Genomic DNA, 19,046 nt, shown 5'->3' on the forward strand with positions numbered 1-19,046 from the left:
AGGTATCTACAGAAGCATTGATTATGATTTCACATACATAGCAGATCTATTTGCATATTTGCAGAGCAGTTTTGGAGCACAAGCCTTCATCATCAATAGGATAAGCTCCCTGGTTTTGAGCTGGGGGTGAGGGGGGTAGGAGAGCAGGGAGGGAGGTATAGAAATGCCTTTGGTTTAGATGTGAACAAGCCAGGTGTAAAATCATAAAACTATGGCCTAAAGATTGCTTGATTTTTTGCTACTTGCTATTCAAACTGCATATGTGCTATTGTGTCGGTTTGGTGTACAATGTACAAATATCTGAATGTGAAGGACAGTTAACTTGTTCATTTCCAAGCATTTCTGACTTCCTTTTCTGTCTTTGTATTCATCTTTTTTGACATGCATGTTTCATTATCACATCCATATGATCTGCAAAAAGGTTCTACAGTAGGCGGAGCATGCAGCTGTGTAGTCTCTGATGTATTAAACTATATACGTAGGCTTAGGTGGAACAGTGAAGGAAGCTTACTAACACACCCTGTGGCATAATCTGGAAACTCAAAGCATTTCTGCTTACCCTGACTGTGAAATGTTCTTTCAGAAGAAAGTTAGTGTGGCATAAGTGGCAGAAGGGTTGCATGTGGAGCTGGTTGTAAGTCTTCTGACCTTTTGGAGAAGTGCCCTGCTAATACAGGATGCCTTAAATCTGATTGTGCTCAATGTGGTTTGTTGTTGGTTGGGTTGTGTTTTTTTGTTTTTAATCCTCAAGTCATGTGGTTAATTATTTTTGCTTAAGTGCTGTACACCTGACTGGATAGCAGAAAGAGGACCCTGTGTTACCAAGGGGGATCACTGGATGAATTGGTGTTGAGTTCATGTTGTAAGAAAGAGCTGCTATGAAATGCTCGAAATGCTGATGTAGCATTAACATGGTCTTACACGCAGTTAGTTTGGGGCTCTTCATTAAGGAAAAATGAAGAAAGAATCATGACAGCAGTGATAAGAGTTTTGAGAATATGACTGGCCAGGAAAGACTGAATCACAGTGTGAGAAGCAGCTGCTTAGCGTGAGCGAGAGGACTGAAGAAGGCATTTTTTGTGGTGCTGTATTGGTCTGGGCTGCTGAAACTTCATCTAGCAAGCGTGTAACTCCTAACATCTTGTAGCTTACTTTTGGGTCTCTTTCCTTTTACCCCCCTGCTCCCTAAGACATGGGGGGATAACTGGAAATAGTGGTCCTTATCTAACAGTGGAAGCAGAGGAGTCAAAGGCTCTGCTGAGTTGCAGCCCCTCCTGTATGAAATTCAGGGGCAAAGTAGGGGAACATCTCCAAGCCTTATGCGTTATAAGGATTTCTTGAATGTTTTCTATAAAGAACCAGAAAGATTTTAAAGATCTAATTACTACTGAGTAGAATGAATCTAATAAAAATATACTATCAGTTGTTCTTCAATTAGAAAATAGTGTCACATGGTGCTAAACAACAACGTATTAGAGAATCTTCCAAAGCAAGATTACTTTTCTTACTTCCCTATGTGAATCACTTCTTAATCTTTACCCCATGTCACAGAATCACAGAATGACCCAGGTTGGAAGGGACCTCAAGGATCATGTAGTTCCAACCCCCCTGCCTGGCAGGGCCACCAAACATACACCTTTACTAGATCAGGTTGCCCAGGGCCCCATCCAACCTGGTCTTGAACACCTCCAAGGACAGGGCATCCACAACCTCCTTGGGCAGCCTGTTCCAGGGCCTAACCACTCTCCTAGTGAAGAACTTCCCCTTAACATCCAACCTTAATCTTCCCTCTTTTAACTTAAAACCATTTCCCCGTGTCCTGCTATCGTCAGCCCTTTTGAAGAGTTTACTCCTCTCCTGGGAGTAAGCTCCCTTCAGGTATTGAAAGGCTGCAATGAGGTCACCCCTCAACCTTCTCTTCTCCAGGCTGAACAAGCCCAACTCCCTCAGCCTGTCCTCATAGGGGAGGTGCTCCAGCCCCCTGATCATCTTCGTGTGTTCTGTCTGTGTTGTTTTTTTTTTGTTTTTAAGATCCTACAAAAGATTGCCCTTGACAAGCATTTTACAAGTCTGCTACCTTGCTCTCTCCTTAAACTCGCACAAATCTAATGTATAATGTACAGTTATTCTTTGCAAGAATAAAGTCTTTTTTTTTCATCTTCTTTATGCTAATAAGCTCAGCTACTAATTGCAAATAATTTCAATTGGTTGATGACTTGTTCAGCTTGCTCTATTTCCAAGGATACTTGTTTGAGTATTAATTTTTCTCACTTAGAAAGTAGTCTTTAGCTTCTGTTAACTGTTAGGATCAAAGTTCCCTTATCTTCACACTTTATTGGTCTCATGTCATTTTGCACTCTCTCCTCTATATCTTTCTAGTGCTAGTCTGGCAGGTCCTACGCAGTTCAAATACTTCCTTATTTGTGGATGTGAGACCTACTCTTCTTTTTTAAGACTTCAAGGTGTGGTAGAGACACAGTCCTACTGAATAGCAGTTTAGAATTAAAGCATCAACTCAAATGCTATAAAATGTCTCATTTTCATAGGGTCACAGAATTGTAGGAGTTGGAAGGGACCTCCAGAGACAGAGCCCAGCCTCCTCCTACAGCTTTCCCCTGCAGCACAGGTGGGCATCCAGGCAGGCTTTAAGTATTTTCAGAGAAGGAAACCTCTCAACCTCAGAGCAGCCTGTTCCAGTGCTCAGTCGCTCTGACAGTGACGTTCTTCCTTGTGTTAGTGTGGAACTTCCTGTGTTACACTTCCTGCCCTTTGCCCCGTGCTCTGTTGTTACGTTTCAGCAAAAAGAATCCGTCCCCATTGATTTGAATCCCGCTCTTTAGATGTTTATAAACGGTCGTGAGGAAACAGTTATGAGTTTTGTTTGTATGAAGCACTATTGCTACAGATCTGGTAACATTTAACAAGTGCACTTCCTAAACACACTGACTTCTGAGGTCCTGCATGACACAGTATGATTAATGGTGTCAGTTCTTTCTTACACCTGAGAACATCAGCCTCTTGTAGCCTAGCAGGCTCACTGTTGGCTGGTTGCATGCAGCTTACTAAGATGAACTCGTGTGGAACAGAGTTTTCACCAGGAAAATAAATTAAAAGATAAAGCTGGTTCATGTTGGTTCCAGGGTCTTCTCAGACCCCTGCATCCAGCTCTGACAGTTGTTTCAGCTTCTTGCCTCTTAGAGCACTAGGAATATGAGAATGGCTGAAAGATTATATGACTTTTCTTTGAAAAATAAATATTGTATTGAGCCTATGTATTGAGTGTGAGAGTTTTAGAGGCTTTACAATATGCCATGGGGGATGTAGAATGCATCTCTCTGCTACTCTGGCTCATTTCCATAGTTGAAATACCACCTAGTTTAGTTTATGACACTTTTGGTGACATGCACAGATTCTCATTGAACAGGTAGATGGCTTATCCATTTGGTATGGATAGACATTTGGAGTCTAAATAGCATTGTCCTGTGCTTGGCCAGCCAGGTAGTTGGCACAAAGGTAGCTAAGTGCTACCTGCATTTGTCTCTTCTTGCCTCGGGGGAGTTAGGTCAAAGTCAGAAGTGAAGCATCCTGTATTCAAACAGGGAGCAGGAAATAACAGTGTCATAGAGGGAAAGAATTAAAGTGAGCACTGAAGTAAAGGTCAGAATTATTGCCGTAGGCATTCAAGGTAAGGTACATTTAAAAAGGAAATTAGAAATATATATATGTATTTGCTTCTGGGTACCTTGTGCTGAGAGTTCTCCTGGGACCTGCTTTCCTTGCTTGTGCTTGCAGCAGGTTCTTTCCCTGCCCTATTTGCTGTTATTTTTCTTAGGTTACCCGGGTGTACTGAAGACTGATGCACAGTGAGTCCACCTGCTTTGAAAAGCAAGTATGAATTAGGGAGTAAAAAAGATACATATATGCAAATTAAGTGTGTATATATGCATATAAAAGTTTTGCAGTACAGGATTTGTATATTTCTAGCTAATGATGGCAGGTAAAGATGCTTCTTCCAGTAGAGACCTACTCAATGGGTAGATTTTTAAAGTACGTGTGGGGTCCTGAGTGAATTCATTTTGTCTCACTGCATCTTTTGACTTTTGTGTGTGAGTATTTGAACTGGACTGCTGTGGATAGAAAATGAGGCTGCCGGTGAAGTTTTAAGAAGACTGGAAAACAGCTACAGGTCTAGTGGCTGTTGGCAGTGTTTCACAGCTTGCCAAGATTACATCTGTTGTGCAAGGGCAGGTAGGAACTGTGGCAAGAAAAGACTTCTCCTTGAAAAGGAGAATGTTTCTTTTAGGTATTATTTATTTATTTATTAAGATATAATTAGTAATTTAGGGAAGAAGTACCTTTGAATGTAATGAATGAAGATGCCAGGATGCAGAGCTACAGTTTTGCAGACAAAGAACTCCTAGAGGGTGTTGGAAAATAGGCTTAACATCTTCATTATTGATCATAACTATTAAAACTTACATAATTAGTCTCTGTATCTTGTGAGTATGGGAGCATTCCTGCTCGCTTAATTATGAGGGCTGCTCTGAAAGTAATGCCTCCTATGACCCCAATGTTGGGGTCAGTGCTGGTGATATGACAGTATAGGTTGAACCTTCCCAGGTCCTATATCAGTTGGAAGATTGGAGCACTTTGCCAATGTTGCCTGGACTGTCCTGCAATACCTACCATATAGCCTAGATTCAGAGCCTGCTGACTCCCATTAGTTTGGGCTGATGAAAGACTGACTATAAGGGAAATTTTTTCCTAATCTATGATACTGTCAAAGCAGCTGTGGAACAGTGGGTTACCTCAGCTGGTGCAGATTTGAGTGCAGCATGCCAATTTTTGTTCATTGCTGACAATAATGCAAAGCTAATGGTGGTGACTGTGTTGAAACATACTGTTCTGTAGCTGGGAATTTGCTCTGTCAGTATTGTGCTGTTTGTATCTGATAAGTTTCTATGGGAATAAATAGGTGGCATCACTTTTGAAGTGACTTATGTACATATAAAACGTAGAGTTAGTTTAATGACAATTCTCTTGTAAAGTGCTTATCAGCTTAACTAAATATAAAGCATGCTTTCTGCCCTCATTCATTGTGTGGTAAGGGATTGCAAAAGAATATGTTTTGTAAGGTTTGTTTCTTGTTTTCAAAGTGTTTTGAAATACTGAACTGAATATATTCAGGCATGGCAGTAGAAATTTGAATGTTTTGAAACAATACTGTAATAATATCAGTGCAACATGGAAACATGACATCTCATTCATTAAATATTTTGGGATCCTAAGTAGCAGACATGCTGCTGTTGAAGATGGAAGCCTTGTAGCAGAGGTGCAACTTAATGGAATCACCTCAAAAAAAAAACCAAACAAACAAACAAAAAAAACACCTCAAGAAAAAAACCAACCAAACAAACAAAAAAAACCCACTTGCCCATAGATGGATATAATAAAAATACACTGTTGTAAAGTTAAAGTATTAAGTAGTTTCTGTTGAATCACGTAAATGCACTTTTGTGTTGTCTTAATCATGATAGCTTTTGACTTATCTGCTTGATATTATAATGTACTTAAAGTACACGTTGTTGATAGGTTCATGGAATGGAGGTCATCAAGATAAGAAGCAGCAATAAGAATAGTTCTTGTGCTATTTATTTAGTATCTTACTCTTTATTTATAGAGTGTATTTGCTGACATTTGCTATAAACAGGATAATTCTGAACTTAATCATGAATGCACTTCCTTTCACACAAAAGCTTTAAATACTCTGTCCTTACCAAACAGCATGCAGCTTAAAAAAGCTGGTTAGTTCAAACACACCGGAACTCCAGACCACCTGCCCACTAGACAAAAGCAGACTGGCTGTAATAGAAAACCGATTAAACACAGTACTTCCAGAAGGCTAATGGGGTAGATTGCCTCTTTAGTATTTCTTCTTTAATAGCTTCCTGGATACTAGCAAGTACTTAGGCAGTTAATTGATTCCTAGTTATCAGTGGTTTATATTGGTCAAATGCTTAAAGCATAGCAAGGGAATGAAGTTGTTATCCTAGCAGCTGGCTCTCTGTAAGACAGAATCACTGGGAGCAAGCTGTGTAACCAGTGAATTAGATGTCTGCCCACGGGGCTGTAGTCAGCAGCCTGTGACAGTGCTGAGAGGAAAGAAAATGAATTTAACACGCGCATTACCTCAATTTCTTTCAGACACTGGCCAGAAGAAAGATGGGCGACGAATGTCTTTTCAAAAGCCTAAAGGGACGATTGAATATTCTGTAAGTTGCTGCTTGATTATTAGAATGTCATTGCAAACCAAGTGCAGATTTAGTTTCTTTACAAAATACAGGCAAAATGGTGATATGCATTGCCTTTAATCTCAGAATCTGTATATCTGATGGCTTATTTTAAAAAAAAAAAAAAAAAAAAAGCAATTAAATAGCTGGCATTACTTGAGTAATGCTTTTTTAATATCTTTCTTCTTTATAAGTTTCCTGCTTTTTTCAAAAGAGAAAATAATAAACTACCAACACCAATCAACATGTTAAATGGTTCAGCTTTACGTAACCAGTTAGAAACAATTAGTAATACTAGCTAAAATCACGTGCACGTTGCCTGCTCTCAGTGCTGCTAGTAAACCGTGGGAATCAGAAGGAGAAAAATAGAATGCAGCATTTTTTTTCAGGGTAGGGAAAGGTTGGCTACATTTTGATACTGACCTTACAGCTGCCTTCTAATAATCCTTGTAGATCCATACCTTTTTGTAGTACAGATCTCATCTTCTTGCAGTATCTGAAAATGGAGCCTTTCTCTGCCTGTTCTGTTCTTGAAATGACCCTCAAACTGTACTGCAGTCAGCTTTTCACGTTTGTGGTTACTAAGGGAAACTGAAGTGAGAATTATCTGTCTTGTGTTATACACTGGAAATAAACCTATAAATAATAGTTGTAGAGGTAACATTAAAACAGGAGAAGCTTTCATGGTTATTTTTGAATGCTTTTGGAGCTGGTCAGGGTAAATTAAAAATGAGAATTTATTTGATTTCTTGCTGTTCTTATTCTAAGAATGAGAGAAGGAAAACTTAACTCTTACTGCTACAGCAAACTGAACTGATAGGGCTTAATGACTATGAAGTCTGTGATAGCAATTTGGAGAGAGTCAGAGGATGTGTGTATTAAAGATTCATTCCATTAGCTTGATTCCTGTTGGGAACTTAAGAAAGCCTTTAGTATGGGCTAGAATTTAAGTTGAAATTCAAAAGAAATGTCTGTTGTTTAAATTCAAGCTACTGAAGAAAGATAAATGTGATTTTTCTTGGTTTTGTTCAACTCTCTGGGGAATAAAGACTGTGCTTTTCTCCTGAAATAGTGAATAAGCTCCTGAGACAGTGTATGTGGTCTGAGTCATGAGAAGAGTCTGCTATCAATTAAAGAAAGACATAAGTGTATAGTAGAGCAGAGTCTTAAGACACAGTCTTAAGCCAGAGTTCTTACCACTGAACTGCCACTCTTCTAACTTATCTTTTTATAGTTATTTGGTGCAAGTCCAACTTCTAGATGCTCTTTTGTGTTAGTTAGAAACAAGTTCGTCTGGATGCTGAGAACAGAACTACAGTGACTCATGAATGCAGCTGCTCATGTTAAATTAGGAGTAATTCTCATTCTTACCTCAAGGAGTTGCCGCCTGAATTCCTTGAGGTAAGAATGAAAATTACTATGAGAATTAATGTGGTGATCATCAAACAGGTGAAAATTTGCTAGACTTGAAGTTCAGATGACTATTTGGAATTGTCTTGCTGGACTGCACATATTTTGAAAGTAGAGAAGTGATATGTGCCTTTCTAGAGTGATTGTAGATTGGGCTCCTATATACTATGTACTTTTTTTTTTTTCCTTGATGCTTCATTTCAAAGCCAGGGCTGTGTTCTTGTCTGAATTTCTGAGCTGCTGCTGTCATAGTTTTTTCAATTTTGAGTTGTTTAGAACATGTGCATCACAGTAATGATGTGTTACTTTATGACCCTGTAGTCTAGCTCTTTAAGTTTAAATTTAGGTGGTGTATTTGCGATTAGACCTTTTAAAAATTAGATAAGATCATAATCTAATATTGACTGGTGTGTGCCCAAGCATTTGGCGATGGTATTTTCTGATTCCATTCATTCTTACCCCTCTTACTAGTCTTCCCATCTTTAATTTTGTTGTTTCTTTCTAGTTATCTTTTAACTGTTGTTTCAGGTTTCTTTCCAGTTCCTGGAGAACTAGTCTTTAAATACTCAGATCATCCTTATAGACCTCCTCTTAGATCTGCTCCAACAGTTGCACATCTTTCTTCTGCTGGGGGCACCAGGCATGAATGCAGTACTCCAGGGGGAGCCTCATGAGATCAGAGCAAATGGTGATGGTCACCTTCCCCCTCTTTGCTGGCCACCCCTATTTTGTCATAGCCATGATAGTGGTGAACTTCTAAAAATGCTTACTATTGACTCATATCTAGCTTTTAATCTACCAGGGCCTCAATGTGCTACTTAGCAGAGCTACTCTCAATGAGTTATTTTCCCAGTCTGTGGTGACTATTTGGATCTTAAGTATCTATTGCTCTACCTAGTCATATGTGTAGGATCTGCTTTTCAGGCTTAGAATTTCATGCTTATTTTTATACATATGTAAATGAGTACAGAAGGTAGAAGAAGCTAAGGATAGGAACTTGACTGTGTAGTTAAACAACACAGTTGACTAGAAGCTCTTGCTACTGACTGTAGGAAAGCTACTTGTGTATTAAAATGTGTTGTTGGTTTTTTTTTAGCAGAAGTTATTGTACAAAATGGAGCTTGGTGTGTTCAGTTTAGCACAGTCCTGAATAAGTGATTCCTGTTATGCAGTTGCTACAGTATGATGTTTAGTTAAACACCTTCAGTTGCTTAGAGATACCAGCAGATATTCTTCTGAAAGTTTAGAAGAATAAATGCCCTGTTAAACATCTAAGTGTTATGCTTTGTAATCAAATACTGAAGAGTATTGTTTTTTGCTTTCTGCTTCAGTACCAACTGAAAGGAGGATATGAGAATACTGAGATTTTTGCGTATCTATTTGAACCCGTAGTACTGTGTGGTGCAGAAGTCATTCACACCTGAAGTACCAGAAGAGGTTTTTGCTGCTTTGGTAGCTTCCTTAATGGCAGCTTCCAATACCAAGAATTGCTCTAACACAGAAATAACTCTAAAAAAGCAAATTGCCATTTCTTTGGCAGTACCTTTGTTTTAATGAATTCAGGCTGACAAATACACCGTGGCAGAACAATAACAAATTCTGTGTGTTCGGAAATTCAACTCCTGCTTTCGAATCTTGAAAAGAGTTTAGGGTACCATAATGTATGAATTTATTACTTATAGTAAAGTAAGTAATTATACAAATATTAATGCATTGGTACTTGGTATCCTAACCTACCTTCTGTTTTCAGTCAAAGTATAATTGTCTTTGAAGCATGTAGTGCTTGTTACAGGGCAACTTTATTCTGTATTTAAAGAACGTTTTCTGCTCTTTTATCAGTTATGCTTTCTTGAAATTCCTGTAATATCAAGATGTGTTCAGTAGCATAGAACCAATAGAATATTCTGAGTTAGAAGGGGCCCATTAGGATCCTGGGGTAACTTTTAAAAATTCAATGAAGTATTCATTTTCCTAAGCTCTTTTAGATCAGCGTTGTTTTCAGTTACAAGCTTGGAAACAGTCAAGTGGGAACGTGTTTTGAGGAACAATTCTTTAATGCTGTATGTTCTACTTGGGCTTGGCAGCAGATACGAGGTGTATTTACCAGCTATTCTCACAGTGTCAATAAAATGTATTGGTGTTAAATATTTAATCACTCAATATTAACTACATTATGTGTACTTACATTCTGGCATAATCTTTACTGCTTCTGTGAAAAATCAATGTCTTGTTACGTTCTGCTGATAACAGTAAGCATTATGTTCTGCTCCGTAGAATGTGTTAGTTCATCTGAAACTGTCCAAAATAGACTTCAGTTGGGAGCACGCTACCTCAGGGCAAACCTCCATGCTTTTCATGATACAGTATGCTTATGGAAGTAGAGCACTTTAGTCTTTCGGTTCTGAGCACTACATTTACCTGTGTGGCTGGATGTAAAGTGGGCCTACTATTTTTACTACCAAAAGCTCTATACTTTGTGATCCTTCCTTCACCCCACCCTGTTCCCTTTTTGTTCTTCTTCTATTGATTCATTCAAACAGAAGGGAGGTATTTTTACCTTGTAAGTTTGTCAGGCATTGACAGGGCCCACAAGATGTGGGACTCATGTCTGTAAGGAAGAGCATGAAGAACAGAGAATGCATATCGTAATGGCTGTGCAATCAACTAGTGATATACACTTGTGTTCTTGAGAGCAGGTGTGTAGAAGAAAATGTGTAGGTGACTTTCTCCCCTTTGAATTTCTTATCCCTTGAAAATTATGTTTTTTTAAAAAAGGAGTAGAAGCACTTAAAGAGAAAGGATTCTTTTCTGTATCTTTCAAGTAAACTTCAGTGAATAGATGGAAAACTAAACCTGTGGTAAATATTTTTTTTCAGTATAATTGGTAAGTATTAGAAGAGGTATATATCGTGCAGGTGTAAGCTGAGGGACAAAGATGTTTAAGGCCGGAGTAAGTGGGATTTTTTTGTAGCTGTGATCTGTATTTAGACCCAAAAATATTCTTTTGCTTATAGTGCTTTGTATTTTTTTTTAACTGATAGAATGTTTCTTTTTTTTTTTTTTCCTTGGTACAGTGTTTATGAAGCCCTGTTTTATTGTAATAAGCTTCTACTTGTACCCTTCCTTATCATATGATTATCCTTAAGTACTTTCTATGTACTATTTAATAGATGGTATTTAAAAATAAACTCTGCTTTCTTCTGTTGATTAATACTGGATATATTTTGGGAGATGGAAAGAAGATCAAAGGTGAGATTAAGACCTTGAAAAAAGAAATATTTCTTCACTCAGAAGTCACTCAAAAATGCTTGTATTTAGTCTTCTTTAATAGCAGTTGACCTGTTTTGCTGATCTCAGTGATTTTTACTTGAAAATCAGATTAACAAAAACTTATTCCAATAGTCAGCTTGTGTATTAGCATTTTTGGGGACTGACAATTTTTCTGTAATTGAAGAATGGAGAAGAGAGGATGAAGAAAGGAAGGATGCGAGTGCCTTATTTCGCGGAATGTATGCATATATCCAGGGGCACCCAGCATTGAACTTGCACAGCAGGAGTTGTGGTGCTGTATCCAAGCTACAGCCCAGTCTGTGTGACTGACAGAGATTCCTGGAATCTGAATGGGAAGACAGGTGTTATTATACTGGCTTAAATTAAACTAATAACCAAGAGGGGCAGCCCAAGATAGAGAGACAAAGTTTATGAAAAATCTCAGAAAATCCTCATACAATTAAAAGTCATAAACTAGTATTTGAACTAACTGCTTACAGATTTGATTTTGTTTTTCTTTTCTTTCCCTTAATTGATACAGGTGGAATCGAGAGATACTTTAAACAGTATTGCCTTGAAATTTGATACAACACCCAATGAACTGGTTCAATTAAATAAGCTTTTCTCCAGAGCAGTCGTTCCTGGACAGGTACTATTATACTACATATGTTACTTACTCAGCAGACTTTTTTCCCCCATATTTCTCATCTTCTATCAGAGCAAGTAGTGCGTTCTTATTGTTTCTGTAAAAGGCTTCTTCAGTTTTTTCCTAATCTGTGAGTTCCTCGTGCCTTATAAATAACTTTAAAAAAGGAGCAAATAATGACACCACCTCTCTCTAAAATCAAGAAACTCTGATTTTTTTGATTACACGTTCTTAATGACATAGTGACACTCGGCACAAGGTAAACTACTGCTTTGTGAATGTAGCAGGCTATCTACAATGGCTTGCTCTGAAAATAAATTCATAGCATAGCTTACATTGTTTCTGACTGCATGCTACTGCTTGCAATTCTGCTTCAGTAAATCTAATGTTTCCATTCCAACCTTAAAGCTTGCTGTCATTTTTGTAGGGCTGTGTGAAATACTATTTCTTTTAGATCCGTATTGCTTATGTCCTATTTATTAATTTTTTCCCCTCTACCACCAGCCCTTTTCATTTCCTTTAAAGCCAGGCCTGGAAAGAAGTGATAGGGTAAATGATAAGGCTGTTTGGTATTAGTCTTTTATTTGAAACAGTCCAATGAGGATGGGCTGAGAGAGTTGGGGCTCTTCAGCCTGGATAAGAGAAGGCTTGAGGGGGACAGCCTCAAGTACCTGAAGGGACAGCCTTTCAGTACCTGAAGGGGGCCTACAGGAAAGCTGGGAAGGAACTAATTATAAGAGCAGGTAGCAACAGGATGATGGGGAAATGGCTTTAAACTGGAAGAGGGTAGATCTCTTCTTCATATCTAGTCTAAATTATTTACTGTGAGAGTGATGAGGTACTGGAACAGGTTGCTCAGTGAGGTTGTGAATGACCCCTCTGGAAGAATTGAAGGCCAAGCTAGATGGGGCTTTGGGCAACCTGGTCTAGAGTGAGGTATCTCTGCCTATAGCAGGGGGGTTGGAACTAGATTATCTTCAAGCTCTTCTAGAATTCTGTGTTTATTTCTGATTGCTGCAAAACCTAGTCTAAACCTGAATGATTACTGTGGCCCAAGCAGTCTACTTAAGGGGTGAATAACTTTAGAGACTTTTTCCTTTTCTTCTAAATTTGGTGGCATGCCTGTTAACACTTTCACTCACCTGCCTCTTGGTTACTCAAATAATCAGTATGGGAACTAATCCAGGTAGTCATCTTTATGTATTCTGAATGTTTCTGACAAGCTATGTGGTTCTTTTAATGCTTTCTGTTTGAACCTTTACTTGATTATGACTAAATATTACTTTAGGATATGAGTAGATATTCAGTAGTATTCAAAGTTAAAATCAAGAAGTCTTTGGTTGTATTGTTTATTCCCTCAGCTCGTAATTCCTGTTAAAATGAACTGGAGGAAAAATAAATTCATATAGCTTATTTTGAGAAAATGTGACACTTAGCTGAACTAGTGGGAAATCTAAAGTAAATTTGAAAGCATAACTTCTAACTGCATTATATCTTCTTTATAGATTTTGTATGTTCCTGACCCAGACTACATATCTAGTGTGGACAGCTCCCCCTCTCTAAGCCCTATAAGTCCCCTATCACCTACATCTTCAGAAGCAGAGTTTGACAAGGCTACAGTAAATGTAGGTATACCCATTCTTGAAAGTAACTTTTCCCTTATGAGATGAATGTTACAAATGTTATGCTTTCTTCTTAAAGGAGATTATTCATTTTGGGTAGAAAGTACATTATAACACCCAGAGTTGGAAGCAAGATAGTAAATGCAAGCTTTTATTATCTAAAGTGAGTTTTCTTTGTAAAAACTGGCTCGTGTTCAAGTCATTAGTAATAAATTACAATCTTAGCGACTTGATATCTTTATTAATTCTTGCTGCATTTTTATGTTTCCTTTGAGAACTAGATAAATATTTTTTTATTTAACTTTATGTAATATTGATAAATTATGTAGCAGTGAGACATTTTAACTAAATAAATGTTCTTGACAATATAAGGGTTCTACCCTTGCTATCCTAGCCATCACTCCTCCCTTAGTAGTGGATGAAAATTTTTCCTTGGGCTTCATTGAGGAAAATGAAGTGAAAAGTCTATTTCAGTAAAGGGCTGATTTCTGAGTGTCAATTATAGACAGCTGTCATGTAATAGTGTTGTCTGCATTTATAGACTTGCCTGTACTTAAAACTGTGTAGCTTTGAAAACTGCTCTATAATTAAGCTTAAATGTAGGTTTTGTCTTTGAGCTAGTTTTGTGGTAATATGTCTTTCCAGGATCGCTAGTTTGCTATTAGAAGTAACTCATGGGGAGAACTCAAACCAGACATACACAGAGAAGATACTGATTCTGATACTGTAATATATGCAATTCTGACCTTATTCAGCTGTTTCCTAACATGTCAGTACTAATCCCTTCCCAGTTATTATCTTTTATTTCAAATAACAAAATATCCTGGTAGTGTGTAGTCAAGCTGTCAAATGCCTACTCCAGAAAGCAAACTGTAGGTGTTTTAGCTCAGTAAATAGACTAGTCTAATTTCTTCTGTATCAAGTCTCGGAATGACTAAAAATGCTAGTATAGGCCTAGCTATGTAGAAGCTACTCAAAGGAAAAAATTAGTCTCACTTAAAGAAAATGGAGCTCTTTCAACAATATAGTAGATATACTATGTCAGAAAGAATACTTTTCTTTTGTTCTTATGAATTACTTTGTATATGCTTCCTTAGATATTATAGATCTGGGGACAAAGTAGTGTAACAGTAGCTGTAATTTTTTTTGGGCTGCCTCATGCATATTATGCAGTTAAACAGATAAAAGCATGAAATCATACAAGAAAAAAAAGGGATTAAAAAACTTTTGAAGCTTAAATCCTTTTAGGCAGTGGGTTATTTTGCCTAGCATGGGCAGTTGATTGTTGACAACATCTTGAGAGTACACTTTCACTTGATGTATTCTTTGTTTGCAGAACCCTTGTGTGTATCCTTAAGTATCAGACAAGCATCCCTTTAAATGTTTCAGGAAAAATCAAGCAATATGGTAATAATTGTTCATGGACAGCACTGTTTCTAATGTTTTTTTGAAACGTATGTAAGGGAAGCAAAAGGGTGTCTAGGTCATGTCTGTCAAACACAAGTGAAGAATAACAGAAATCATTTGCACTTTTCAGTGTGGATTGTGTATGTGGCTTTTGGTGGTGGTGACTTTTTTTTTAATCAACAGTGTAAGTGGTGGTTGCCTTCAATCTGGAGATAAGGCTGGAGAATTTGGTTCTTTGATAGCATTTGTTTTCCATGCTTTTTCCCCTCTGCTTATTACTATCCCAGTGAGAGCAATGTTAGCATATATCCTTATGTGCTCTGTAGCAATGTCTGTCATTATTGACTCTCCCAAAATTCGGACTCAAAAATTACAAATTAACTTGGAAGAGTGATTAAACTTAAAAAGGATATGCTACTCTGCCTATGTAATGTGCTGAGATCTCTATTTACTATGATCATGGGTTACTAGAAATTGAATGAGACAACTGTTTTCCAAAGCAGAGGTTCAGAAGTTGGTTACAACAGGATTGAGCTTTCTGTTTCAGTTTGTTTCATCAAATGATAGTTTTGCAGTATTGTATGAATGAGTACAAACCAGCAAACCATGTTTTTTCTTGCAGTGCTGCTGTATTCAAGCTAAGATTTCAGCATGTAATTCAGTTGGCTTAGTATCAGTCTTTGAGTAATAACTTGGCTTAGACTAAGCCTTTCTTATGCTGTTACTGTTTTGTTGATTGGTTTGTTCTTCTGGTTTTCTTCTGAATGGTTTCACTCAGCAGTCTGTTGGACAAATTAAAACTCTTATTGGAGCCTCTTAATATACAACTTGCCATCAACCAGAACCTGCCCATATCCCTTTCTGCAGAGCTGGTCTCCAGCCTATCCTTCCTCAGTACATTTATTCAAGGTTGCCTGGTTCCAGGTGCAGAATCCACTACATGCCATCTTTAAATACATAGAGTTGGCGATTACCCAGTGCTCTAGTTTGTCAAGATCTCTCTGCAGACCTTCTCTACTGTCTAAGGAGTCAACAGCTTCTCCCAGCTTATTGATGTACACAAAGTTACTTAGTATATATTTGAGTCCTGTATTCAAGTCATTGATAAAAGTGTTAAAGAAAACTGGCCCCAATATGGAGCCCTGCAGAACCCCATTAATGACTGGCCCTTGACACTATTCCAGTGCAGAAGAGGTGAGACCTAGTGTACTGGTAGAGAAGGTGTTTAACGATGTCCTCTTGTGGCAATGAAGGCTAATCACATTCCAGGTAGAAGATGATGAGAGTAATGCCAAATAGTTTAGGAAAGCAATCATATCCTGTCAGAAGAGCTTCTAAAGCTGCATTTGCTGTGCTGTGTTCATTTATTTCACTTTCAGTACAGGACAAAGATTGATATGCTGGAGAGAACTCAGAGTTGTCAGGTCCTCCATTTATGATGTAAAACCATGCTTAAAGTATGGAAGTATGGTAGCGAAGCCGTTTTGTTTTTGTGATGGGTTTTTTTTTTTTTTGTGTTTTTTTTTTTTTTTTTTAGCATGGGGAAGAAAATGCTGATGGAGAACCTGATTACTACCTGATGTTTTATCTACTACTACTGTGTTTTATTACCAAAGATAGAGAGGCTACAGGGAGGAAAAGAACCTGGTATCTTCAGAGGTTCATAGTGAAAGGATGGGCAGCAACAAGTATAGAATGTTGCACAGGAAGTTCTGGTTAAACAACAGGAACATGTTTTTATTTGCAGTGAGATTGGTTAAATATTAGAACAGGTTTCTAGGAGAAGCAGTGAAATATCCAACCTTGAAGACTAGAACTCAACTGGAAAAGTCATAAGCAACTTAATCTAGTGTAGGCTTAGGTTTAATGTCAACTGGAGTTTCTACTAGCTGACCTTTAGAGACTTTCAAACATAAAATAGTGTATAATATTATAAGGGGTAACAGAAAACACTTATCAGAGCTTTTGTTTGTTAAAACTGGAAGAAATCCTTTCTGCTAACTACGTGTCACTTGTGGTTTTGCATATGAAAGCGTATCAAGTGATCTCCTTACATTAGTTTATATTTTATTTGTTCTTACGTTGATTCTGAGTACTGTTGTGTACTGGCATTTCTTCCAATGCACTAGTTAAACTATGCTTTATTAGAGTTGCTTGTACTCTCTGATCAGAATTTTTCTATAAACTACAGTGGTTTTGGAATTCTATTTTTACCTTTATATTAATGTTGAAGAAGAATAATAAACACAGTAGAAGATCCCTTAACAATGAAAAAGCAGGCTGCTAAGTTCTCCTTTTCCATTCCTTTTTAGGATCCAGATGGAGTCCAACAGAAAGAATCAGTTGCTTCACCAGCACATCCGTGTATTCGGACTACAAGAGTGGTATCATCTACCTCGGAAGAGGAAGAAGCGTTTACGGAAAAGTTCCTGAAAATTAACTGCAAGTACATCACCAGTGGCAAGGTACTTAATGTTCATATTTTATGCTTACTGTATGGAATGTAAGAAGAAAATGCTTTTGAAGTATAAACATAGGATAAGATTGTCTTTGATAAGATCAGATTATGTATATGTACATTTTTCTTACAGTTTTCTTCATTGTCCTGGACCACTTATTCCTTAAACCCAATACAATCAGTTATGTTGTAATTAACCTGATGAATTTCCCATAGTCATACTGTTGTATGCAGTGTTTTTTAGTTTTATTTTGTTTGGTTTTTTTTTTTTGCTGAGGGCAGGAAAGCTGCTTGCTGCCTGTGTTAGTAACTCTTTCAAGTAATAATCTTTCTTTATGATGCAGAAGAATATGCCTTAAACTGTCAGAAAATATGTACTTAGGGTAGCTTCACTTCTGTTTTCTGAAAACAGACCTGAGAGCAGAATTCATCTCTGATTCTGTGAAGTTTCATCATTTTGCTTCCATGCAGCTCATAGGTGCAAGGTTTTAGGAACTGAGATTGTCAGCTGTCAGAATGCCTGGAATGCTTTTGAGGGTGTGGAAGAGAGAGGTATTGCTTTCTCACTCCTCAGTAAAAAAGACTTTCTCCTGGGAAAAACATGCTTTCACTCAAGCTGAATTAATGCTGAGTACCTGTATTATTTTCTTGTTCCCATGAGGTTTGGTTCTACAAATACACCTACCTACTGCTGTTCTTTAGGAATAGATTTGCAAATGAGTAATGCTAATACTAAACAGACTAAGGAGAAGCTCCTGAAGCTGTGTTTTTTTGTTGTTGTTGTTGTTTGTTTGTTGTTTTTTTTGCTGATGGAAAGTGTTTTTATGTTTAAATGTGAAGTCTTTTGACAGTACATGTGTAAAACTTTATACATGCAAAAATCTTGTATTAGAAACAAGCACTAAAGAAGCTTTATCATTTGTTCTAGGGTTAGTTTGCTTTATTCAGCATTCTTCCCCATGTGACTTCTTTAGCCTGTGTGGAGGGTGGGGAATGAATGCTAAGCTGTTGAAGTTTGAGTTCTGGATTTCAGAAATTCTGCACGCCACTTAACATTTGTCACACAGCTAGAACTTTTTCAGGTGTCTTATCCTTTCTCCTCCATGTATTTCCTGACCATGCAAGACGACGAATCTTCAGATGTTTTCAGGAGAAAACTCAAGATTAATCATCTGTTGCCCAGAGCAGAGTGATTTTTAACTCTCGTTGTTAATAATATTTCCTAGAGGATAGATGTGAGGTGTTATCAGTCAGACCAATGTTCTTAAACTAAAATCACAGATCACAGAATCACAGAACAACCTGGGTTGGAAGGGACCTCAAAGATCATGAAGCTCCAACCCTCCCTGCCAACACCAAACTGCCATGTTTACTAGATCAGGTTGCCCAGGGCCCCATCGAACCTGGCCTTGAACACCTCCAGGGATGGGGCATCCATAGGCTCTTTTTTTCATTTAATTTATGTGTGAGAGTTCATGTTAAGACAATGCTGTCTTATTTGTCTCTTTCAAGGACTGTGTTTAATGTGATTAGTCACATTTGTGGCTCTCTGGATATAGACACAAGAATTCCTTGAGATATCGTAGTTGGAAACAGGAAGCATTTGCCCTGCTACAGTTGTCCTAACAATTGAAATCAGGTTCTGGCCACAGTTAGATAAAGAGTATTGGACACATCTGGAAACAGGATGGTGTGAATATGCCACATCATATTCAGACAATAAACCTGTGTAGAGTAACTGCTGTGCTGCAGGTTTGCACTTCAGCTTACTGTTTGACATAGATAGAGATGCCCATTATAGTGGCCACTCTGCTTGCTTCTTCTGCGAGACTGACATTGAGGTTAAAATTCCTTCAGTATCCATGTTGAAGTATTTTTCTGTGGTTTTTGGTTCTTCACACTGTTGAAAGAGGAAAAAGATATTTTAAGCAGTCTACTTGATT

At 37.8% G+C, this 19,046-nt stretch overlaps 1 protein-coding gene across 8 annotated transcripts in view; it reads left to right on the top strand.

Annotated features, from left to right (window-relative positions):
- The window catches only part of OXR1 (oxidation resistance 1), a 226,639-nt gene that overhangs the window by 169,090 nt on the left and 38,503 nt on the right, over positions 1-19,046 (top strand). For 7 of the 8 annotated variants that reach the window (XR_001553586.2, XM_032442874.1, XM_015856040.2 and 4 more), the window contains 4 exons: positions 6,205-6,272; positions 11,512-11,619; positions 13,122-13,241; positions 16,958-17,110. Coding sequence is in view for 7 of the 8 variants with exons in the window: in XM_032442874.1 (XP_032298765.1) it covers positions 6,205-6,272; positions 11,512-11,619; positions 13,122-13,241; positions 16,958-17,110 (449 nt within the window). In the remaining variant the exon portion in view is untranslated. The remainder of the gene's footprint in view (positions 1-6,204; positions 6,273-11,511; positions 11,620-13,121; positions 13,242-16,957; positions 17,111-19,046) is intronic. The other variant, XM_032442877.1, reaches the window with a different exon arrangement.

This window comes from Coturnix japonica, chromosome 2 (genome assembly GCF_001577835.2).
Source record: "Coturnix japonica isolate 7356 chromosome 2, Coturnix japonica 2.1, whole genome shotgun sequence".
NCBI lineage: Eukaryota > Metazoa > Chordata > Aves > Galliformes > Phasianidae > Coturnix > Coturnix japonica.